The sequence below is a fragment of the Dendronephthya gigantea genome, unplaced genomic scaffold (assembly GCF_004324835.1).
Source record: "Dendronephthya gigantea isolate DGI-Jeju-01 unplaced genomic scaffold, DenGig_1.0 000121F, whole genome shotgun sequence".
Lineage (NCBI taxonomy): Eukaryota > Metazoa > Cnidaria > Anthozoa > Malacalcyonacea > Nephtheidae > Dendronephthya > Dendronephthya gigantea.
Window position 1 is genome coordinate 220,094 of NW_021163131.1, and position 25,793 is coordinate 245,886.

General features: G+C 36.2%; 3 protein-coding genes across 3 annotated transcripts in view; 2 read left to right on the forward strand and 1 right to left on the reverse strand.

Annotated features, from left to right (window-relative positions):
* The first annotated feature begins 879 nt into the window (after positions 1 to 879).
* LOC114535591 (CD97 antigen-like) overlaps positions 880 to 25,793 on the forward strand; it is a 62,771-nt gene continuing 37,857 nt past the window's right edge. The window contains exons 1-3 of the mRNA XM_028556871.1: positions 880 to 962; positions 1,819 to 1,859; positions 2,219 to 2,314. The gene's annotated coding sequence lies outside the window, so the exon portion shown is untranslated. The remainder of the gene's footprint in view (positions 963 to 1,818; positions 1,860 to 2,218; positions 2,315 to 25,793) is intronic.
* Positions 4,470 to 6,223, reverse strand: LOC114535576. The gene is made up of 3 exons (XM_028556860.1): positions 5,901 to 6,223; positions 5,252 to 5,536; positions 4,470 to 4,765 (listed from the first exon to the last, which is right to left on the reverse strand). Exons 1-3 carry the CDS (start codon positions 5,962 to 5,964, stop codon positions 4,551 to 4,553), a joined length of 564 nt encoding a protein of 187 aa, XP_028412661.1. The 5' UTR covers positions 5,965 to 6,223; the 3' UTR covers positions 4,470 to 4,550.
* LOC114535590 (adhesion G protein-coupled receptor E1-like) lies at positions 11,579 to 18,607 on the forward strand. Its single transcript, XM_028556870.1, has 10 exons — positions 11,579 to 11,654; positions 11,791 to 11,919; positions 13,175 to 13,297; positions 13,438 to 13,566; positions 14,674 to 14,727; positions 15,209 to 15,258; positions 16,248 to 16,496; positions 16,974 to 17,384; positions 18,134 to 18,292; positions 18,377 to 18,607. The coding sequence occupies exons 1-10, from the start codon at positions 11,588 to 11,590 to the stop codon at positions 18,605 to 18,607; spliced, it is 1,602 nt and encodes a 533-aa protein (XP_028412671.1). The 5' UTR covers positions 11,579 to 11,587.

Consider the following 25,793-nt stretch of genomic DNA (forward strand, 5'->3'; position numbering starts at 1 on the left):
GATAATTTTAACGAATTTGATCAGTCATCTCTTGTTTTATTTTGTCAGCTAATCACATTTTAGCGCGTGTCTTAAGCTAGCCAATAGCATTGCTTCAATTCTATATAGATCATGTACGCGTGATATGAACAAAGTTTTCCAAGTTTTGGGGAAACTATATAATTTTATCTGCCTGCTCAATTTCGAAATTTTTTCGTGTCCGGTGGCTCGTGCTCATTTATTTTGTTTTCATCACAAATTACGTCATATCCCGTATATCTATAACTGAACAGACAACGGTTCAATGTTATATCTATTTGTTAAATACACCAGATGAAGAAATCATATCTGGTTCAGTCAGTGTTCTAAGCGAATTAACAGCAGCAGTCGATAAAGAGGCAGTAATGGTTCTGATGTGTTAAGTGAATTAACAGCAGCAATCGATAAAGAGGCACGGAATATTCTACGCAAGAAGAATATTGGGTGGGTGGGTGATCGCTCTCTTCATGATATTGTTGATTCCGGTAAGCGTTTGATTCTTTGCCGGTTTATGTCATGTTATTTTACGATTTCGATTGAGGTTGAATTAAATTAACGTTTTTAGCGAAACTAGTCATTAATGCAAACAACATGCTCTAAAGTGAAGTCAAAGGACTGAAACTACAGTTTATTTATTGCATGTCTTTTCAAAACAAACAAGGACATTACATGGCTGTGCCACTCCTTATTATATGCGGAAGTCCTTCAGTAACGTTTTCAGGCCGGAATCTCAGTTCTTTTGTGTCCACATCGTAGGCGGAGTTGAATAATAATTTCAGAAAAAATAACAAAATTAATTGTCTCCCACGTACACGTTCTTTCGATTTTGACAATACCTGATTGAAAAGAAAGAGACCCTACCTGTGCTTGACGGACGCTATATGTGGATCGAGACCCGGTAAAACCAACGTATTTAGCAATCTAAATCAAAAGAACTTGAACTGGTAAGTACGCTATTAATACACTAAGTACACAATAATATTGCCACATATATTAATTAAGTACTAAAACTATATTGGACAAGACATCAATGAAAATAAATCTCTACATGTGTGTGATCAGGGAAGACAGACTTGACTTCATTCGTTTTGTATTATTTTGTATTCAGACTGTATTTAAGCATCGCTAAACAGCTTATTATTTTACAGTTGAATAGCTTTATTGTATAATATAATTATAATATTGATATTGACATTGATAATCGACCAAAGCTTTCAAGTTGATTTTCGTACCAAATTTACCATATCCTGCCCGATATATCGTAACGGCACGTGGCTAATAATTAACATTGCCCCGATTTACACTAGAAACGGATCATCTTTTTAGACGTATTTATAGCCAAACGAAAGATAGTTCGTCTCCTGCAGGGTCTATAAAAAACGCAATATTTATGAATACTCAATCTTCGTCCGAATAGAAAGCGACTTAAGCTAGGCCCAAACAGGACGCGAAGCATCACAGCATTGAAAATGTATTATCGTTAAGAAATCTACAAGAATATTAGGATAGATTAACATTTTATTATACATCGCGTTACCAAATTGCGTCCTGTTCTGTGTGGGCCTTTTTAAGAGAAGTTTACTGCTGATACCCCCCTCCACACACAAACACACACTCATGGAGTTCCGCGTGCCATGCACAATTTATTTTGCCCGCAAAACTAATTTTAGTTTTAGAGGTGTGACCAGACCAGACTAGTTCTTGCATATTTATGCGGGTGAGCAATCATTGCACTATACTCTACATGCAGTGCAGGAGTACAATAATCTTTCATCCCCATATTTCGGTAATTTGGAACAGGTAGTGTCCTAAAGGTCGTGTTCTCGACGCTGTTGATTCCGGTAAGCGTTTGATTCTTTGTTTATGTCATGTTATTTTACGATGTCGATTGAGGTTGAATTAAATTAACGTTTTTAGCGAAACTAGTCATTAATGCAAACAACATGCTCTAAAATGAAGTCAAAGGACTGAAACTACAGTTTATTTATTGCATGTCTTTTTAAAACAAACAAGGACATTACATGGCTGTGCCACTCCTTATTATATGCGGAAGTCCTTCAGTAACGTTTTCAGGCCGGAATCTCAGTTCTTTTGTGTCCACATCGTAGGCGGAGTTGAATAATAATTTCAGAAAAAATAGCAAAATTAATTGTCTCCCACGTACACGTTCTTTCGATTTTGACAATACCTGATTGAAAAGAAAGAGACCCTTCCTGTGCTTGACGGATGCTATATCTGGATCGAGACTCGGTGAAACCAACGTATTCAGCAATCTAAATCAAAAGAACTTGAACTGGTAAGTACACTATTAATATACTAAGTACGCTATAATATTGCCACATATATTAATTAAGTACTAAAACTATATTGGACAAGACATCAATGTAAATAAATCTCTACATGTGTGTGATCAGGGAAGACAGACTTGACTTCATTCGTTTTGTATTATTTTGTATTCAGACTGTATTTAGAATTCACCAAACATGAACCGAAATATAGTTAGGCATCGCTAAACAGCTTATTTACATTGAATAGCTTTATTGTATAATAATATTATAATATCGATATTGACATTGATAATCGACCAAAGCTTACAAGTTGATTTTCGTACCAAATCTACCATATCCTGCCCGATATATCGTAGCGGCACGTGGCGTATAATTAACATTGCCCCGATTTACACTAGAAACGGATCATCTTTTTAGACGAATTTATAAGCAAACGAAAGAAAGTTCGTCTCCTGCAGGGTCTATAAAAAACGCAATATTTATGAATACTCAATCTTCGTCCGAATAGAAAGCGACTTAAGCTAGGCCCAAACAGGACGCGAAGCATCACAACAGTGAAAATGTATTATCGTTAAGAAATCTACAAGGATATTAGGATAGATTAACATTTTATTATACATCGCGTTACCAAATTGCGTCCTGTTCTGTGTGGGCCTTTTTAAGAGACGTTTACTGCTGATACCCCCCTCCACACACAAACACACACACTCATGGAGTTCCGCGTGCCATGCACAATTTATTTTGCCCGCAAAACCACTCTCCTCCGCAGAGGCTTTTTGGGTAATCTAACAATAATTGAGAATTATATAATACAATTGAGAATTATATGATATAATTCGTAGTAGCGGGCGGACGGGAGGGAGCTAATAATAGTAGCGGTGAGTGGCGGGCGGACGGGAGGGAGTCGGGCGGTTGCGGGTTGAAAAATGAAATTTGAGAAGCCTCTGCCATATAATGTTTCCAATATGGCGTCAAATTACATATCATATTATAATAATTACATATCATATTATAATTACGTATCATCTCATGAATATTTTTCAAAATAAATATGGATGAGACTATAAATCAAACAAAGAATGTTTTGTCGTTGACTACCAGACCATTTCAAGAAGCGAATGTTTCCGGTAAAGTAATCTGTTCTAAATGTTATGAAAATACGAAAGAAATAAAATTTTATTTAGAAGATGCAGGTTTAATTCAACATTTTCGGGTGAAACATCGACATATGGCCCTTGACGAAAGACTTGTTAAAGAATGTAGGTTGCTATTTCAAGACTTGCATGGGCAGGAAACTTTCAGTGTATTGCAAAAACTAGCCAAGATTCGCGGCGAAGCAGTAAGTTAATGTTTATCTCTTTATACTTTTGTAATTTTGTCAATTTTAATTTTTATGAGCAGTAAAAGCACAAAACCACAACTGCACAAACTGATCTTTGCGCACACAATAGGCAAAATATAAATATCTATTAAAATATTTATATTTCAGAATGTGAACTGTTGCAGTTTGCAAAAGTACGAGGAGTTTTCGGTGGAACACATTACTGAAAATTTGGCTAACAAGATGACTACTCTTAAAGTTATGGCAAGCACGAGACGGGAGGCAGCAAAATTATATGGCTTATATTTGAAACACAGTGGCATTCTAAAACATCTTAGCGGGAATCCTTGTCATGTTCGAGTTAAAATATCTTCTAGTGTAACTGATCACCTTGGCCAATGTTTTAAACTTTGGGATGCATGTGCAAAAATTTATGCTGAATGTTTTGTTTCCCCTAAGAGGGTAAGTTACCGTTTTTAAAATTTGCAACATACATTAATACTTGCCAGGGTTCCTGTAGCATGTGGATATTTAAGTTTAGTCTTTTTAATTGAATACTCGTTGGCGTTGCTTTAAATTGTGCAGGCATTTAAAATTTCAAATAATTTAAAATAATTGTATAAAGTAGTATTTCTTGTTTGTATCTATTGCAGTCTATGTTATTGCCAAGACATCAAACACCTGTGCCAGACAAGTGCTTGCAAATGCAAATTTCTCGAGAATGTAAGACACCTTTGCAGTTTCTCCAAACAGTTTTTGGACATCAAGAATTCAGACCAGGCCAAGGTGAAGCTATTGAGTTTATATTGTCTGGAGAAGATACAGTTGTAATTATTCCAACAGGTGGTGGTAAAACAGTTATATATACTCTTCCTTGTCTAATGACACCTGGCTTGGCATTTGTAGTATCACCTCTTATTATGTTAATGAGTGACCAAGTTGCAAGTTGCAAATGCCAATTTGACAGCATTTGTGGCCTGTATTTTTTGGTAGTTGTTCAACTGTAGCACCTTCATAACAGCTTCTTGCTTTACCTGAGCACCTTCTCTCTCTTCAAAATGCTCTAACAACATTTTGACATAGCTCTCCCTTCTTCTTTTGTAAAATACTCCACTTGGCTTTGGCAGTTCGCATGACTCTATTAAAACACCATAAAAAAACAAAGTTAAGTATACAGACATAAAGTTAATGTTACATTCAATTAATATTACTGTACTTTTACATTTTAAACCACAGTGCTACTATCTTATTGTAATGACAAACATTATGATAGCTATAATGGAAAGCTTCAATTTGTGCTAATAGAATGTGCATCCACCAACACACATTAAGTAACTCAAACACAATAAGGTTTAGGTGTTTAGCTGTATACTGTATATAGCAACTGGTTTGTAGATTTTAATAATATAATATAAATTTAAAATATGATAATTAAATATTTGAAATAAATTTTCAATTTAACATTTAAAGGTTCATTAATAATTAACAAAGAGGGGAGGGGGCATTTCAACCCAGCAGTTTAGGGGAGGGGGACTGTCAAATTACCTAAAAATAAAGCAAGCAGTTTAAGGCAGGGTTTGCAATATACAGTACATAACAATAGAATAATTTATGAAATAATTACCAGATGTTAACAAAGGACTTCCAGATTGCATATTCATGATCTTTGAAGGTGGCTCATTTTGTCTTTTTGAATCTGGTGTCAAATCATGCTTCCCAGCTACAGGTACTAGTTGCCGTTGTTTCACCTTCTTTAGAGTACTTGTCAATACAGCACTCTGTATTGGCATGGGCAAACAGCCAAGGTCTTCATCACCAGCCTTCTCAGCAGACATAGGAAAACAAGCAAGGTCTTTACCATCATCTCTCTCAAGTGGCATTGGCAAACAACCAAGATCTTCATCATTATCTGATTTATGACAAATTTCAGGATAATCAATTATGGATAATAATTTGTAGTTTACAGATTTATACAATGAACTGCCAGTATAGTGTAAACCACTTGCATTCAGTGGTGTAAACAGAAAAACAAAACAAAATATACGATAAAAATATATAAATACAGTAGCCTGTAGCTGACGACGATTTTAATATATGCAAGCCAATGCAAAATTAACATAACTACATATGTAAATACTTTCACTTCTGAAACTTGCCAAAATATCAAGGCAATCGAATGATATTAATTAATCTTGCATCAATATTAATATAAACTTGAGTAAATTATAACATTTTATGCATTTGTTAAAATTAAACTAATATATTATACTTACCATCTAGACTCATATTATGAAAAGAGCGCTCAATTTCTTCTATATCGCTATCGAACTCAGCCATTATAATATCGATTGTACCAGTAAACCGCCAAAACCAAAGAACCGCATTTCACACCAAAGAACCGCACGTTATATGGCAGAGGCTTCCCTTCTTTTTTTCCCCAACCCGCAACCGCCCGACTCCCTCCCGTCCGCCCGCCACTCACCGCTACTATTATTAGCTCCCTCCCGTCCGCCCGCTACTACGAATTATATCATATAATTCTCAATTGTATTATATAATTCTCAATTATTGTTAGATTACCCAAAAAGCCTCTGCGGAGGAGAGTGCCGCAAAACTAATTTTAGTTTCAGAGGTGTGACCAGACCAAACTAGTTCTTGCATATTTATGCGCGTGAGCAATCATTGCACTATACTCTACATGCAGTGCAGGAGTACAATAATCTTTCATCCCCATATTTCGGTAATTTGGAACAGGTAGTGTCCTAAAGGTCGTGTTCTCGACGCTGTTACATTCATAATACAATCATAACAAGTATACCGAAGTTCAGTATCTTGCGTTCAGGTTGAGATCGTTGGAGTAGACAGCACAGAGACATCAAAGAAGCATCACATGACATGAAAAATGCGTTTCATAATAATTCTTTCCATCATACTTTTTCTTTCTTCTCAATTGTGGATTTGCCGAGCCCGACGTAAGTATTAAGGTATTTTTTATGGTTGCATTTAAAAGATTTATTTAAATTTTAAATATATATCTATATACAAAATGTTCTTGCTCTTAAAGACAAAGTATTGCCCAACACCGCTGCATGTTCGTAGTTAGTAGCGAATGAAAATAATTAAAACATGTCTTCAAGCGAATTTATTTATCATGACACTTCGAGTAGCGACAAATGAAATAAAAATTCGCTTGTACCTAGAAAATTAATGACATTAACCATATTTACAAATTACAAAAATATATGGATAACAATATTTAAATGCTAACAAAGATATATGTAATCTATGCACAAAGCTGACAATACTTTACACATCCATAGCCCATGGGTTTGGCATAGTTAAAATTATAACACGCTTAAATTATAACAATAGATTAATTTCTAAAGGTCCTCTTTCTGTATACACCCTGTATACCATTCACAGGACGTTTTTCACTAAAATCTCCTCTGATATGAATCTGGTCACAGATCAAGGTTGGTAGATAATATAATATAAGATATATAAGATATTACATGGTTGCGAGTATATTTTTTAAATTATAGCTTAAACTTTACAGTAGAATATATTTTACTTATCTAAAGATTACTTTTAAGTCTTTTAATTTGTATTTCCAACGTTAATTTCGTTTTATATACGAACTAAACACCATTTGTATTTTCAAAACAAGAACAATGAAAATAGGGGGAAATTATCGAAATTTTTGAACGTGGCAAAATATCTGCATTGTACCCAGGATGCAGTGGCGTATGAGTTCTAGGAGTGTTTTAGTTCTCAGAAAAATACTCTAATGAATTTAATAAAGCTCCATATTTGAGGCCAAGCAACATCACACTAGTTCTTTGTTTTCTTTGCGTTGGTCTTTGGTTTTCTTTGTTGTCTAGATAGCACTAATGCATGACCATGCATTCTCAAATATTTGCCTAGCTTTCAACTGTGTCACAGTCGCGTTTCTAGTCCGAATTCTCCCGTGAAACCTTCCAGTCTAACCAGACGAGTAAGTTGCTTGGGAATCCCATCGAGAAGCTCGTCTTAAATTCGCGGAATAAATCAGATAAATCAGACGAGTTTCTCAAATATCAACACAGTCATGGGCGGAACAAGGCTAAATATCAAATAAACAAAATGTTTATCGTAATTACGTACTTATAAATTTCCATCCCTATTCATTTTAAGGCGAGGTTTTACCACAAACTTTCCCGTCTAAGATGAGTTTCCCGCCCCTTATATGAATTCAGCTAATAAAGTCGAAAGGAACGATAAAGCCGACGACTAGCTGGTTGAGTGAACTCTGCTTTACGCCTGTTTCAGACGTTGAACTTTACGACGTCTGAAACAGGCCTTAGTTCATAAAAATATGCTTTTTTAGCTCATGAGCATGCTCAGAGATTTCGGTGCAAAAATATTTCTTTCTTCACAGATTGTCGGCAAAACTGGAAAAGATTCAATTCTTTCTGTTATACATCTTGATTAGTACTTGGAGGAACTTCCAAAGTGCAATTAATGAATGTCGAAAACAGGGGGGTCAAAACCAAGGCGGTCAGCTTGCCAGAATTAGCCAGCTTTTGTTCACGCGTGCCATTTGCACCGAATATTCAACATGTGGAAAAATTTGGTGCCCAGGAGCATAGTTGTACATATGTGCGGGCAAAGAGAGCAAATTTCTACCATAACAAGCTATTAGTATATTTTCGGTATTGAAATATGGCCTTTGAGCATTCTGATTGGCTTCCTCAGCAGTAACTCTGAGGCAATAGTTACTGCTCAAAGCAGTCTGAGCAGTAACTATTGCTTTTTCCTAAAAGAACATGGCTGAAAATACTCAAAATCGTTTTGGAAAAATTTCAGAAGACGAAATTGAGAACACAAAAGCCCCTGCCATTCGTGTGGAATCATATAATGAAGGTAAGAAAAGACTCTTTTACGTATATTTAACAATTTATTTTAAAATTCAAAACTGTTAGGAGCGAAAAAGTATTAGATCGCGTGACTCAAAAACGAAAGTAAATTATTTATGCAAATTATTTATGCCTATTTATAAAATAAACACGTGTATCAGTTGCATTTATAAATAAAACTTTTTCAATACTGAAATTTCCGGCGAAGTGAATGTAGGCTTGTAATCACCTCGCCTTCGGCGACTAATTGTTAAATATGCATGCATAAAAATTGGGATTTCTCTTTAATGAAACTACTCGCAAACGTCCATAGGTAGAGCATGTTAATGCCGAAGTGGTAATTGCATGCATGGATTATCAAACATGCCCATGGCTGGATTGCTAATTTTCTACCGCTTCCAAACCTCTCGAAATCCGTAAGTAAGTTCCTCTAATGTGCGGCGACGTTTTGTCAGCTTTTGGCCAAGCGTGCCATTTGCACCGAAAATTCAACATGTGGAAAAATCTGATGCCCAAAAGCATAGTTGAACACGTGTGCGGGCGAAGAAAGCAAATTTCTGCCATAACAAGCTAATATGCATGCATAACTGCAAATTTTGGATATGTTATACAAGTTTGCAAATTTCTCATGCAGGAATTTGCTTTCTTCAAGTATGCACTCGTGCACCGAATCATTCAACATGTTGAATAAAATTATTCCGTGCAGATGGCACGCTGGTGAGCAAAAGTTCGCGAAACGTCGTCGCACACTGGAGGAACCATAGAGATTATAAATAACACTAGAGGGGTCATCGAGGAGAAATTGGGGAGCGCATTAATGGGGGGCAAATCCAAGTCACGGATGTTCACTCATTCACGATCTCCGAGGCCAAAATAAGTCGTTTTTAACGAGTTTTTTTTTATTTCTAAATGTTTTTTTGCCTAAAATATCATTTCAGGATGTCTGAATTGGTAAAACCAATTTTAAAAAGCACTGTTTTTCCTTAAAAAACCGACAAAGCGACCTAAATAACGAATATAATTTTTTTTACTGAAAATTGTTGCTAACGTGGTTGCTAAGGAGGCACTGATCTAGCCAATCAGCGCTTGGCTTAGCATCCGGGACTTCAATTTCCCCCCCATTATCGCGCTCCCTTTTTTGACTGATGTTTCTGATACCAATGCCTCCTCTAGTGTTATTTATAATCTCTATGGGAGGAACTTGCTAACGCTAATGTTCAGGAGTGACTTTTAGCTCAGCAGATAGCTCTTTTGTGCGGCCGGCTTAAATAGATTTAGAATATATAATTATTTTTTGGAAAGTCGTGCTTTCTCTGCTGCTTTGCAATTTCAAAGCATGTGAGTAGGAAGAGCTCCATAATATTCAGTGATAGTTTGTAAGTTAACAACTTGTATTCGGCAAGATTTAATAATAACTGTAGGAAAACAAAAAGCCTGCTCTGGCGTGCGTATATCTCGCGTGTGTACCACTCCTGTCAATTGCAAAGCCAATCATTAACATATAATTCATAAATTATCTGAATTACATAGATTTCAACAGGCGCGGATCTAGGGGTAGGCAACATAGTCAAGTGACTATGGTAAATTATCCAGATAATAATTACCAAATTCCCAGTTCCCAATTCCCAAAGTATTCATTCATAAGCGGAAACATGACAGTTAATTATTCATATTTTCATATCACAGTCCAGTTATTTATAGATATATAGCTCATTGGTATTTAGGCAAGCCATGAAGCAAGCCAATGAGAGGCAGCTATTTTGCCTATGCCTGGCGGCCGATACAGCCTTTTGATTGGCTAATAGCTCTTTTGCCTAACCAAGACGAATTTGCCTAACTTCACGTAACCTGAAAGCTTTATGATTGGGTAATTTTTTTAAATTTTATTCTTTCATTGGCTTGCATATTTTACGTATCTTTGGCGAGTTGAACCAATCACTGTGCTTGGTAAGCATGCCTGTGTTAGTCATGTTAGGCAAAGACTAGGCAAAGAGTGGAAACATGCCTTTTCAATCGCTCTGAGCATCGAAGGATGTTTCTTATTGTGTTATTTTACAATGTCTTCATCGCCTTGTAGTGATTTGTACGAGCTATTCGAACGATTTAGGGTGTTTAAATGACGCGATATTTATGCGACGTTCGATCTTTGTATTTATGAGGGTGACACGCTCAAGGCTAAGCTCAAATGTTTGTGTGGAGTTATATGTGCAGAAGCACGCTCGTAATAGCAAGAAAAAGGCTTGTACTGCAATAAGTTAACTATATTTTGTTTATTCCAAGCTACGCTTCTATATAACTGTGTTTTTAGATCTCAAGTCGGCAAAATGATTGTCGAACAACAACAAGCATAGCTAGTTCTTTAAGTAATCAAATATAAATTTACAAGTCATATGTCTGCCCTGGCCGGGTCGAAGGTTGCTATATATGAATATATAACTTAAATATGATATGAAAAACACAAACTTAGCATGTTCACTTTTAGTTACTTATTATTATTCCGTATTCCTGATGTATATCACATGTATAAATACGTTCATATGAAAATTATGAGTGAATATAAATCATGATGTTGACATTGTAACTCTGCCGTCATTCCGCGATATAATTGTCGGATACTTAATCTAGCGTGATTATATTTTAATATCCTGTTTTGAATATTTTCCTACTTCTCCTGCTTCAGCTTCGGCCCTAGCACTAGTTGGTCACAATAATACTCAAAGTTGGGACTACTCAAAGTAGGGACTAAGGAATACTATGGGAATAAGTAGATTCTCCCATCAATGTCATCGCAAAAACAATTATTAGCGTATGTTTTAAAAAGTGTATCCTAGGCATGCTGATGAGCCTAATATGGGGCGAAGCAGTTCAGCTGGTAGTCTGAAGACTATCATTTAAAAAATCGAACATCCTAATATGCCAGTAAATGAGACATGCGTGACGCCATAGTGACGTCATAAATGACGTCATAAAATTTGACTAAGGTATGAAAAATCCTAGGTGTGCACCGGGGTTTCAACGAATGTGCGTCGGCAAATAAATGCCATCATCAAGCCAAATGTATCAAAATGGTTCGCTCATACTCATGTGTTTGTAATGATGGATTTACAGGGGATGGAATTAGGAGATGCAACGGTAAGGTATTTTATTTTCTTAACTGAAAGGGTAAACTTCATTTCATAACTTACATTGGCATTAAAAACTTCATGGTTTGCATCACCAGTGGTTCACATGCAGAGACATAACTTTCTGTTTCACACGAAAATGTCAGATTTAGATGAATGTAAGTCCTCGGCTGCTCAACGGTGTCATCCTCAAGCAAAATGTTTCAACACTGTTGGCTCATACTATTGTGCTTGTAAAACAGGATTTGAAGGGGACGGAATTAAAACTTGCAAAGGTAAGATTATTTTCGCAACGCAGAAAAAAAATTATAAGAATAGATTAGCCTACCTAAAATGATGGTCAGATAATTTTTTTTAACATTCTCTAACGTTGATGTGAGAGATGGGTTCTCAGATGTATAGTCCTCCGATAACTCTCTTGTACTTGTATTGCATGCAATGACGGATTTGTCTTTAATGAAGCTATTTGCAAGCATGCATAGGTAGAGTATGTTAATGCCGAAGTGCCACTTGCATGCATCATCAAACATGCCCATGGCTGGATTGCTAATTTTCTACCGCTTCCAAACCTTTAGAAATCCGTAAGCAAGTTCCTCTAATGTGCGGCGACGTTTTGTCAGCTTTCGTTCACGCGTGCCATTTGCACCGAAAATTCAACATGTGGAAAAATCTGGTGCACAAGAGCATAGTTGTACACGTGTGCAAGCGAAGAGAGCAAATTTCTGCCATAACAAGCTAATATGCATGCAAAACTGAAAATTTGGATATGTTTTACAAATTTGCATATTTTTCATGCAGGAATTTGCTTTCTTCAAGTATGCACTAGCTCGTGCGCCGAATTATTCAACATGTTGAATAAAATTATTCCGTGCAGATGGCACGCTGGTGAGCAAAAGTTCGCAAAACGTCATCGCACACTGTAGAAACTTGCTTACGCTAATGTTCACGAGTGACATTTAGCTCAGCAGATAGCTTTTTTGTGTCGCCAGCTTAAATAGATTTAGAATATATAATTATTTTTTGGAAAGTCGTGCTTTCTCTGCTGTTTTGCATTTTCAATGCATGTGAGTTGGAGGAGCTCCTTAATATTCTGCAATTGTTTGTAGTTTATCAACTTGTATTAGTGAAAATTTAATAATAACTAGCTGATCTGAGGTCATGACGTCATAAATGGTCTCAACAAAACTGAGTTATCATGTGCCGGGTGTCATTTGTCCTTATTCTTCCAACTAATAGTATAAAGGGTGAAAAATTTAAATTGTAATTTGCAGTTAGGAAAAAATAAACGTGTTTTCACATAAATATAATAAAATTACTTGATATTTTCGAGTTTCGAAGTCATATGCAATGAAGAAAATGATAATTCAGTTTTGTCGAAGATCTGTCTTCTGATTGGTTAATTTTCATACCCGGATCAGCTGGAACTGTAGGATAACAAAAAGCCTGCTCTCGCGTGTGTATCTCGCGTGTGTACCACTCCTGTCAATTGCAAAGCCAATCCTTAAAATATTTCATATCCGAATCACATAGATTTCAACGAATGTGCGTCGGCAACTAAATGCCATTCTCAAGCAAAATGTATCAACAGTGTTGGGTCATACTCATGTGTTTGTAATAATGGATTTACAGGAGATGGAATTAAGACATGTAACGGTAAGGTGTTTTATTTTCTTATATAACTCAAAGGGTAAACTGCATTTCATAACTTACATTAGCATTAAAAACTTTATGGCTTGCACCACCAGTGGTTCACATACAGAGATATAACTTTCTGTTTAACACGAAAATTTCAGATTTAGATGAATGTGAGTCCTCGGCTGCTCAACGGTGCCATTCTCAAGCGAAATGTTTAAACATTGTTGGCTCATACTATTGTGCTTGTAAAAAAGGATTTGAAGGGGATGGAATGAAAACTTGCAAAGGTAAGGTTATTTCGCAACGTAAAATTTTTTTTATAATGATAGCTTAGCCTATACTTCAACTCGATGTCAGATAATTGTATATAACTTTCTATAACGCTATAGTAAATTTATGTAAATTTGTACCATTGTAATGCGATAATGCATGCATGACCTGAAGCTTGAGAGGTGTAAGAAAGGTACATTTTGGGGAATGGAGCGCTGTTAGGGGGTTTGGAAATCTTATTCTTGTAGCGTTTTGGGATCCCTTGCAACCCTAGGGCCCGGAGCAAATTGACCCCTCCTCCCCCCCTCTGGGCGGCCCTACTCAGAAGTATCGCCCTCGGATAACACTGTTGTACTTTCCTTGCATGCAATGACGGATTTGTCTTTAATGGAATTATTTGCATGCAGGCATACACATGTAGAGTATACAATTGCATGGGATTGTCAAAAATGTCCATGGCAGGATTGCTAATTTTCAACCATTTCCAAATTTTTCGAAATTCCCCTGAAATCGGAAGGCGTACACCGCCACTACACTCCGGTTTTAATACGTACGTACACAAAAAGAAAATCATCTCATGCCTTGCATAATTATAAATTATTATATTTATTTCCAGTGGCGTAGCCAGCCTGAAGATTTTGTCCCGCTATGTAAATTTCGAGTTATTATAATTATTCGTGCCTTTAGAAATCTATTGTTTTCACAGTCGGTGAACACCAAAATATTAGCATAGCGGGACAAATCGACAGGCTGGCTACGCTACTGTTTATTTCCTTTAATCATCTTGTTCTTTGTTACACGTGTTCACAGAAAGAAACTCACATATATAACATGAGGTTGGGAATTCTTAATGTTATCGAGAATTCAAACTTCCTCTAATTATCTTTTCGCTGATCTAAAACTTTCAAAATTAGACATGGATGAATGCACATCGGGAAATTACAAATGCCATCCAAACGCAACATGCAAAAATACCGTTGGATCATACATATGTTCTTGTAATGAAGGTTTCATTGGGAATGGAACAGACTGTAAAGGTATACTTTTATTCACAAGCCCGACAGAAAAGTTTGAAAGAATTTTATCCCCCTTACTTTGCGCTAACCGAAACGATATGATTTCAGGCATCGACAAGTGTATTAATGAAGAATGGACATGTGACTGTAACTTAAGTAGAGGTATGTTCAAAATATTGTTTTCTATATAACATCTTAATGGGGGTCACTGCAAGACGTTAAAATGCACAAGGTAACAAGTTACACAAAAGGGATAACATGTGATGTTGTACATAAGAAATCTGGCGCGTATGACCGATGCATTTAATTCGCCTCACTTTGTTGCTCCTAAGGCACTGTAACACTGTGGAGTTTTTTAGGAACTTGGAACTTGCAATGCAATTCTAATTAATTCAAAGATGTAAATTTCACAACCACAAAACTTGTGTTTATTACACTTCATGGATGTTTCTTGCGTTTTAATTTTTATAACTCTTCAATAATTTTCATCTCTTAAAAATTGAATTGCAATTTTCAAACGTTATACGACTTTGATCATTCAGCAGAAACCAGTATTATATAATTTTAACTGTTAGAGGAAGACAGCAATAGATTGAGGAAATAATATTTTGTTACCTTTAAATCTGTTTATCTGAATTGATAGAATCACTTAATACAAGCAAGAAAGAAAGACTGAGACAACTTCACGATGAGGCAAGTTAATCTTCAGTCTATACCGTACGATCCCCTTGATGAAAGAGCTCACTCACACTCGAACACATTGTGTGATCTCAATCAAATCGAACTATTCTATGACCCGACAGTTCCACTCGAAAAAGAGCTTGATTTTAAGTGCTTGAACCTTAATTAATAATGGAATTCCTCCATCAGAAGATAATATGTGTGAATGAGCTTTTTAATAAAGATATTCAAATGGCATTGATTATATTTTTTCTTATTATTAATATTATATTAATTCGTTCATCTTATCAAAAATGACGTCATACCGTATATCTACAGGGTGTCTCAAAAAAAACGCAAGAACGCATAAAATTCATATTGTTCATAAGCTCAATAGATTTTATGCCCCTGGAATTTTAAAATTGCTTCTAATCGTACAATTCAACTGCTAATAGTCAAATCAGCTAAACTAATAATGGTGCAGCTAACAACCGAACAACGAGTTTTTATTGTCGTGCATGATAACTTGAATGCTAACTGTCGACCTTGTAAAATAAATTGTATATAAAATTTCACTCGTTAAATACTTTCAATTCAGCTCGTTGGTTTACGCACCCGACTTTGTTTACCGACGATTGTGCCGCTAGAATATGATTACAAGCTTTCTCGCATTCCAGGGGCCAAACGTCTTTTGTGTTGTAGAACAAAGAGGATATCATGAATATTAACTGGTTGCAGTTTTTTTTATACACCCTGTATAACTGAACAGACAACGGTTCAATGTTATCTGTCTGTTATTCAGATGGTCCACATTTATAAGATGTATGATGTGTAAAACAAAACTTCAATCGGCAGATTTAAAATTTCCTTATTTTGGATAATATCCGGAACAAAAAGAAAACTAAACTTGACTAGGCGTTATTTCTTTCGCAGCATTAGAGAGTATTTCCTAAACTAAAATTTCAATATTTAAAGCAGACATTTTGCTCACGTGTGCGCAATGGTCTTTCTTTTATTTCCAGGTAGATCGACTATTTGAAAAGAATACAACAACCCGAAGAAGCTGCGCGCCAATTATTATTGACGAATTATCAAAAATAACAGCTTATGAAGACCAAGAAGAAGTGTTGGACCAAAAAATTCTTAGTCAAACAGTTGAAATCCTTCAAAAAATCGTCGACTTTAATATTGCTGATGACATAATGAACATTATGGTTCCTGCAAATAATATACTGGATGTTAGACACGAAAAATCGTGGCGAAATATGACGGTATGAAATTAATATAGAATTAATTTTACCTTTAAATTGAATTGTTTATTTTTACCTTTAAATCGAATTCTTTTTCATCTATTGAATATTTCAATTGTGTCCATAATCCATACCCACCTTGAATCCTGTTACATCATTTTTCAACTGTTCGTCTTTAAATAGTATCTTTCTTTTATTTTATTCGGAAATTTTCATCATGTGAAAATATACCAGAGTCATACGCCCCGTTTACATGACATTCATTTTTTGGCACAGCATGGTTGAAATCGGTACCCGTGCCCAATTTTGTTAGTGTTCAGGCTGCCAAAACAAAGGCCGCCCACGGATGAATCATGCATGGCTACCCATTTTAGCTGTGTCGTGCCGATAAATTGACTGCATTGTAACGAGGTTATAGACTTCGATCTATAATCATCCTACATTCTATCCCGCATTTTTAAAATATCATGCATTTTAAACCTTTATTTTCTTTTATAGGACGGTAAAGAGGCCCGCAAACTGGTGGTAACTTTGCAAAAATATGGCGTTCAAAGCGGGAATATCATAAAAAACAAAAATACCTCCCATATATTTCAAATTTTTTCCAACGTACAACTACGTGTTAAATACATGAAATCCTCAGAATTTTTACCTCAGGACCGACTTTTCAATTTCCCAAATGCATCTTTCAGTATCTCACGAGATGCACTTCCTAAGAATTCAGGTGCTGTGGTTGTTGTCGTATGGTATAAGACACTAAATTCATTTTTGACGAAGAATATTTACGACGGTAATAATTATGCAATTAAGAGTAGGATAATCAGTGCAAGTGTTCAACCTGAAGCAACTAGGATTCCATTCAAACAGCCGGTTCGCATCCATTGGAAAGAAAACGTGTTGGTAATGAAGGTAGTATGCCACCAGGGTGGTTAATTAATCATATTCTGTGGCCGGTTGTGTCAAGCCCGTTTAGCCTAAACGGCGAATAAGTCAAAAATAAATAACACTATTTTTGAATGAGTCAACCTAAATATTGTGCACTGATTAATGTAGTTGTAAACAGGATCTATATGTATTTGCGTTAAAAACATTTTGCTTCCTTGTTAAAAAAAACGAGTCTCGCTTTCAATTTTGAACTTAACTACCGTTTAAGCTAAACGGGCTTGACACTACCGGCCCCTTTAGAATGGTTACGCCTATTAGTAAAATAGAAGTAAGGCAGTTATTAGAAACTAAAGAATTTATGATGTTGTCCGACCATGAAATAATGTCTGATTGGCAACGGTCGGGGATTTTCCCTAATAGGGAAAAATCAAGAGAATATAATGTTACCTCTCAAACGTTAGTAAAACGGCAAAATTTGTAACCCCTTCTCATTCAATCTAACCAAATCTAGAAGACTATTCTAAATATCATTCCGCGGGAGGGTGAGGAATAATTCCCACCCCCCTGCCACTTGCCGGCGCCACTGATGATAAGTAGATTATACAGCGGACTAAAATAGCATGATATTACCAGTTCTTTCAAGAAATGCTTACAGATTACAAAATTCAATAAATCCAACAATTATTTATCTCGGACAAAACGAATTGTTGTGATTATTGTAAAGGTAGGATAGTATGATCCATGAATCTCAGCAATGGAATATTTTATCTTAGAACGACCCAAAGACTTGCGTATATTGGAAACCAGAATTACACGATAACTTGTGGAAATCGGATGGATGTAAAAGAGTTGATTCATTAGATAACGACTTGATATGCGAATGTGACCATCTCACGGCCTTCGCCACCATGGACACTTGGGAAAGAGATTTGGTAACGACTTTAGGCGATAAATTTACTGCCATATTCAACATTTTCTTTACCTTGAAATTTCTGGTACATTTTTTTCTTCCATAGTTAAGTAAAACTGAACAGAAAAGCTTGGAAATTATATCCACGATTGGTTGTTCCTTATCACTTGTTGGTGTAATTTTGACTATATTGGCACACGCAGTGCTGTGGAAGAGACTTCATAAAATAACCGACTGCAAAGTTCCCTCTAAAGTGTTGATGAATCTATGCGCCGCTATTGGAATGACGGATATCTTTGCTGTTCTTGCTGGACCTGCACGCAAAAATGAGGTTTAGAATAAACACTTTCCATCGCATTTTAATTTCATCATACCCATGCACTATAATTTAACTCAGTGACATTCTCAACCTTATTTTCTTTATTTCCTTTAGTTATTTTGTATAACAGTTTCCATTTTACTGTATCTCTCAGTACTAGCCCTATTTGGATGGATGCTATGCCAGGGAATTGTTATCTACCTTAAACTAATGCATGTTTACGCTAGTATGAATTTGAGTGGAAGATATATGAAGGCATTTTATGCAATAGGTTGGGGTAAGTAGCATAGCATATTGATATTAATACAACTACTGCCCATTCTTATCAATAAATGAGATTAAATATTTGCTAGGAAATTCTGTGAAACAAAACACGCACACATGCACTTAACTATTAAAACGTTTTCATTTTTCAGTTTTCGTTTTCATTTTTTATCATTTGAATACCTGTGGCTGAAACTGTAAACACAGCACGCATAGCTGAAACTTAGATATGCTTAACAAATGTGATTGTTGGTTAATATCGTCCATAGGTTTTCCAGTTTTCGTTGTGGCGCTGTTGGTTGGGTTGAATGATCGCATTGACTTTAAATCAAAACAAGGGTGTTGGTGCCGTGCTGGTGGAGTGTTATTCTGGACTTTTATTGCAACTATAGGAATAATACTTCTGGTAAGCTCACGGTGCAAGATGCATGCACTATATATCTAAAACATTTAAAAATATGTAATAATATGCATATGCTATTCTCATATCACCGTGATTTGTGCTTTTCTCGTATTCTCACAAAAGTCCTTGAATACAAAACGCGTGCAGTTGGGTATAATTTAGACTTTATTCCCAATCGTAACGAATTTAATGCTAACACGTGTACACACTTTTGAAAAAAGTTTGAATGATGGATCGTAATGGACTGCATGCCATTCAGGTAATAATATTTACCGTTTTGGGACCAACCATTTAAATGCTAGAACAGGATTGACAGCACAGGTGCTAAGATCTTTGATTATCTCAGCTCCAAAAAACACAGAAAAAAATTTTTAAACCTTTCCTAAACTCGTTGCCTAAAAGTTTTCTGTGCAAAGCTACATAGGGCTTTTTCAAAAATATATTGGCAATCGCTTCGAGCATTTCCTTTTTAATGATTTCTAGGTGGGGGGGGGGGCGAAATAACAAAAGGGGCCTTTTATTTTATTCCTTTATACAATATTACATTTTTGAGACCTTTCATAAATTTTTAATACTTTGTAATGGGAAAATCTTATTCACTGGGAGGGCGATATGCCACAGCCTAGTCCCTAGGCCTCTTAACGTTCCTTATTCGCAGCGAGGCGGGCACTGAGAGGCCTAGACCAAAATGTTTTGTATTTTGGCTAAAGTGGGGACTTTTTGTCCCCACTTTCTGTATTGAGGTCAGTTTACGATCTACGACGCGGTTAACTGGCCTTGTTCGACGTCGCTAGTCAAATATTTGCTTGAAATAATCTACGGCATATTAATTATACTGCCAGGACTTCGAAATATTCATACAAACGTTTAAATTGCATTCGCTGTGAACGCTATCGACTATCAAGTAAACTCGAGTCCGTACGTACATGTTTATGATTATAATAAGCTTCAATCCGCCAATTTAAATTATTCTCGCTTCCTTTATAACGGTCATTGTTGTAAATTGCAAACATTTACTTTGTAATAACAATTCTAAGTTCAACTTGGCAACATTAAACGGGCCGTTAAGATTAGAAAACATTTTGTGCTAGGCCTCTCGCGCGCGTTTCATTCGGTGACGTCACCGAAATATAAAACACGCGCAATGAGAGGTCTGGGACTAGGCTGGATATGCCATTAGTTGCGAGGGGCTTGGGAGCGTAAACGGCACCTCAACTTCCCATATCCCCAATTTTATAGTGAAGTCTAAAAAGGCCCTGTCGCTTTCTCTGCGTCTTTCTTAAGCACTGAACGTCTCAGCTATAAACGGGGTATGACACACAAGGAACTCAATATTGCTTTTGCTTTTAAATACTTCTATTTTTAATTTATCGCTAAAATTCTCGCTTTAGATCAACGTTTTTGTTTTTGTTCTCGCCTTACGAAAAGTGTTATCGACCATCAAAGTAAAGACAAGCTCTTCAGACCCTGACAACAAGTTCCAAAGGGCAAAAAAGGGTCTGATACGTGCATGTACTCTTCTATCAGCTCTTGGATTGACGTGGGTGTTTGCTTTGCTGGTATTCAACCGAGATACAATTGCGTTTAAGTATTTATTCGCAATATTCAACTCGATACAAGGCCTGATGATATTTGTTTTTTATGTGCTTTTAAATGAAACGGTATGTTTATGCTATTTCTTTTTCCAAGTAAATTGTTTGAATAAGAAATTAGTACGAATGAATATAAGTCGACATCGAAAAATCATTGTTTTAGAAATAAGTGACGAGGGCTGCCCAGCATGGTGTGCATGCTACATATGACACCGCAGAAATTGGTAAAATTGAAAAATGTCAAAAAAAAACGTCAAAAACGAATCATCTGAATTAATAACCTTGTGTATACTTTAAGCCTCAAAATGGCCACTTCACAGCTGTTAAATGTGTACGGAGCTGTCAAAAGATTGTAGAATGCGTATTCGCAAGAAAAACCGAACTTTTTAAAGTTATTTATAGTTTTCTCTTTGATAGTGACACATGCAGCAATGCACAATGTGAACCAGTATTCGGATTTTCATACCTAAAAACTTCATAAACACCAATTTCTCCGGTGGTGTGCTATATAAGTTCCATTTCATGACTTAATGGTTGCTATTAAACACATGCATAGAATGAATACAAAATCATCGCATATATATGGTCGTACATTTACCGGTTTGCAATTATAGGCCTAGCGAACAACTGGTTCTTTCACTCTCATTTCCTCCATGCAAGGGCCCATATTTCCACCTTTCACATTTTGCTCAACGCTATGCTGTTTGTTCGCACTTTTGTCGCGACGTACTTGATACCATAAATTCAAAAATTAGCGATTGCCATTGTTTAAAAACCAGCCACCATCAATTCCGTTTCAATTAACCGACCATTTCGCAAAAAAACAGGGGTGTCACCCCCACATCCCTGCTCCGTACGCCCCTGCGCATGATGATTGTACGAAAAACGTAACTGAAAGTAAAACTTAAATGTTGTTCCAATTTTAAGTTATGTTTCATGTAATTTTTCGACTTGTGATTAAACTGTGCTAGATTGCGCTCGGTGGAGTTGTGAATGACGAGAGTAAGTGTGTATCGTCGGCTAAATACAATTTTCAAGTAACCTCAGTATATATTTGTGATAGTTCCATGAAGCTTTCTCAAAGGAAAAGAAAAGCCGTGAAGAAAGACGACGAAATAATCTTGCTATGGACATGAGAGATATCCGCAGTAAGTATAAACTTGTCCTAAAAGAGACATCGCTAACGAAAATGTATTTCCATGCTTTGGTATACAATTTACCTTATTTGACCAATTGAAAAAAAAAATGAAATATTTCGTCTCAGGAAATGCAACTGACTGACAAACATCAAGACAATTTTCTACTACTAGAAAATTCGTCTCGACAGATATTCTCATGCATGAATATCTAGTACGATTCAAAGTTTTGAAGCTACTTTAATGAATTCTTATACGTTCATTTTTTTACTTTCTTGCATATGTAGACCGTGCATTGATAACCAGTGCAAGCAGCGTTGGATAATCCAAGATCCCTGTTGAACTTGTATTTTAAGAAGAATTTTCGTCCATAGCTAATTTTAAGACTTTTTTATCACTGCACATATGATTACAATAGTATAGTACCGGGTAATAGTAGATTATACAATTGGTACTAAATGGAAATTGGTAATTTAAAGATGAATGAGATGTAAGGGGTCTGCAGTACTTGCCACAGAAAATTTTCTGTATTTTCAAGTCCCTATGACTTGATTAAATTCCAGCATTTTGGGGGACAATTACTGACGAATCCGTCACAACAGAGTGAGTTCTGTTGAGAAAATACCATTTATCACTGCACATTTCTTATTTTATCACTGCACATTCTCTTTTTATCACTGCACACTAAAATTAGGTATGTTTTCGTCGCATGTAATATTTAGAAGGCACTGTTTATTGGACGGAATCCATCTGGAAGTAAATGAAAAGCAGACTACGTCTAAACAAAGTTAAATTAATAAAGCATGCATAAACCGCGACTGAATGTCTGAAACTGCAACTGACTGATTTGACCCGGGAGTTAAAATATCAGATTTGGCGGGACATGCTCCAACATGTTTAATAGCATGTTTTTCAAACAATTTCTGGGTTTAGATCACTTTAATATATAGGCAACAATAGTTTGTTTTTACGTTTTTAAAAGTAACACTCTCTTCATGCACTTATTATTACTGTCTTTGCACTGCATATAGAAATATTGCATTAATTCATCATCACTTTTTACATTTCCGACCAGCCCAATGTTATTTTTCTAATAAATTCATCGGCTATTTTGAGCTCCATTTACACTACACTCGATTTATTGGCACGGCACGACTAAAATGGGTACCCGTACCCACTTCATCCGTGCCCGGCCTTTGTTTTGGTACCCTGAGCACCAGTAAAATTGGGCACGGGTACCCATTTTAGCCGTGCCGTGCCAATAAATCGAGTGCAGTGTAAATGGGGCTTTGGTCTCACTTTTTTGTTCGCCCTGGCTGAAATTATTTAACGGCGAGTTGGAACATTCTGCCCAATCCCCTGATTTGAATCCGGTCAAATTGATCTGTGTAATACGTATACTAGTTAAAATAGGGTTTTTTTAGACTTATTAGACTTCTATCAAAGTTAATGAATACTAATTAGTTTTATCACAATTAGTATTCAAATTATCAGATCTTTATTGGGCTAAAGAATACAATCCATGTGATGGTAATACGGAGCTTTCGTTGGATAGCAAACTCGTTGTGAAGGATCGCAAACTCACTCGTTCGCTACGCTCACTCGTTCGTTTTCCCAACCTTCACAACTCGTGCATAAAAATCGTACACACCTGCCAACCATGAAGTAATCTCTATTTTAAGTGGATACTTATAATACAATGCAAGTTTCACTCGGCTGCAATGTTAACAATTTGTCTTGGTGGCCAAATACAACCGAATAACCGAAATAAGTATTGGATTTGGATAATGGATATATCGATGTAGGTAAATTGTATGCTCTTTTGCTTTTCATTTTGCCGTGAACAATCAAACGACACCGCAGTCTTCTGAATACCGTAACTGTGTTCCTTAAATTTGGGCAACTAACTTTCTTCACTGATTGTGAGACCGCAGTTATGTATCATTTATGCAAAATAAGATGTACTTCTGCGACAAGGATACGGTGCATGTTATGCGCGCTGGTGCCCGTTACTTTTCTGACGCCTTTCAAGGTAGTGGCCTTTACTTTTCAGACGCCGACGCCTATCATGACGCATTCAAATGAAATTGGGCACGATATTCAACAAGGGCACTGCGCTCAGTATGTTTTGTGAGCCAGTTTTGACTTTGCGCCCTCAGTTGTACTCAGTCTCACTGAATGCTCTAGTTGTGACTAATTTGCAAACATTATAAAATCAAAAACGCCAAAGTTGCAACTCCCAAAGGACAAAGAATTTAGATGTTAGTTCACAAACTGACGTTGTCTACTTAGGCCAAAGTTAAACGTCGCATTTTGGTCGCATCGAATGCAATTCAAACAGTATAGGTCGTGAGATGATATAAATCTCATTAAGTTTCATCATCTCATTATCTATATTGTTTGAATTGCATTCGACGGGACCAAAATAAGTCGTTTAAACTAGGCCTGAACTCTGTTTTGAACAAAGTTAACGAAACAGGAAACTCGCTATGGAAGATGCATGGAAGCGTATACAGGAGGTAACCGGAAGGGCTCAAACCCTACCTACGACTTTGAGGTAATTAGGTCAGTAACTAATTGATCCTAGTAGTCCTGCAGTCAACCTAACAATAGCATGCTTGTTTTGTTTGAAAGAGACTATTTCAATACCTCACCGTCCCTAAGCAATCATACAGGGTGAGTAAAAAAAGACTGACACCTTTGAAATTCAAATTAGCTGCAATGTGTCTGTAATCGGCTGTAATGTGACAGAAGTTGCCTAAAATATCTCATGGGTATACGAAGCACATCAAACAAGTGAACCCATTAATTAACCTTGAACATAAAGTTTGTTCCCTTTGGGAAATAAAATGCATTCTAAGCTATGTGATAAAAACGAACGTTGAATTAGTTCAATTTAAACACTTTCGCATTAATTAATCACGCCTTGTTGATTGTACACAATGGGAATAAGTTCATAGCCATAAGTTCGCAGCTAATTTGAATTTCAAAGGTGTCAGTTTTTTTGACTCACCTTTGCTAGATACTTATGTAAAATATTCTTCTGAAATTAATAAATAACCAAGATTGAGGAATTTGAATTTAAAAATAGGCCGTTCAGTTTATTCGAACACTTAATCCGCGGAACTATATACTAACCGTGCAATCTATAACTCCGACTTAGGCAAAAGATACAGCGATATTTTCTTAGCTTACAAGCTTGATGTTTGGTTTGGAGATCGAGGTTCATGCTTTTGTGGTTAGGAGTGAAAGGTGAGTTCATCGCGACATACTAAAATGAAGACTGAAAAGTTATTAAGCCATCTTTCAGTGCATGACTTAAAAGAAATGGGAAATATTTTATCGTATTTAACTCGTAGAGTTGCAAAAGTAAGTGGCAACATAACAGAGGGACGATTTAATCATTTCAAGTCAATCAACTGATGGCCGATCGGTCGAAATCGGTTACATGCATGCATAAATCACTTCAATTTATGTGAGACAAGAGCCTGACTTCGCGTTAACTTCGGCTGGTTGGCTGTACTATGCATTTTGTATGACATTTGGAATAAAAATTTTAATCTATTTATATGACGGAGTCAGGACAACACAGGGTTTGGCAGATATTTGCATATTTTAGGCCAAACAACATCACACTTTTCTTTGCTTCCTTTGTCTTGTCCTTTTTCTTCTAAATTAATTGCTCAATTGCATCATATTCTACTTTTTCACCGCACAGGGTGCATGAATGGAACCCACAATGTGTGACCGTTACTAAGCTAATATTAATTTCCGTTTAGGAGTATCTTCGGACCGATAGTATTATTTTG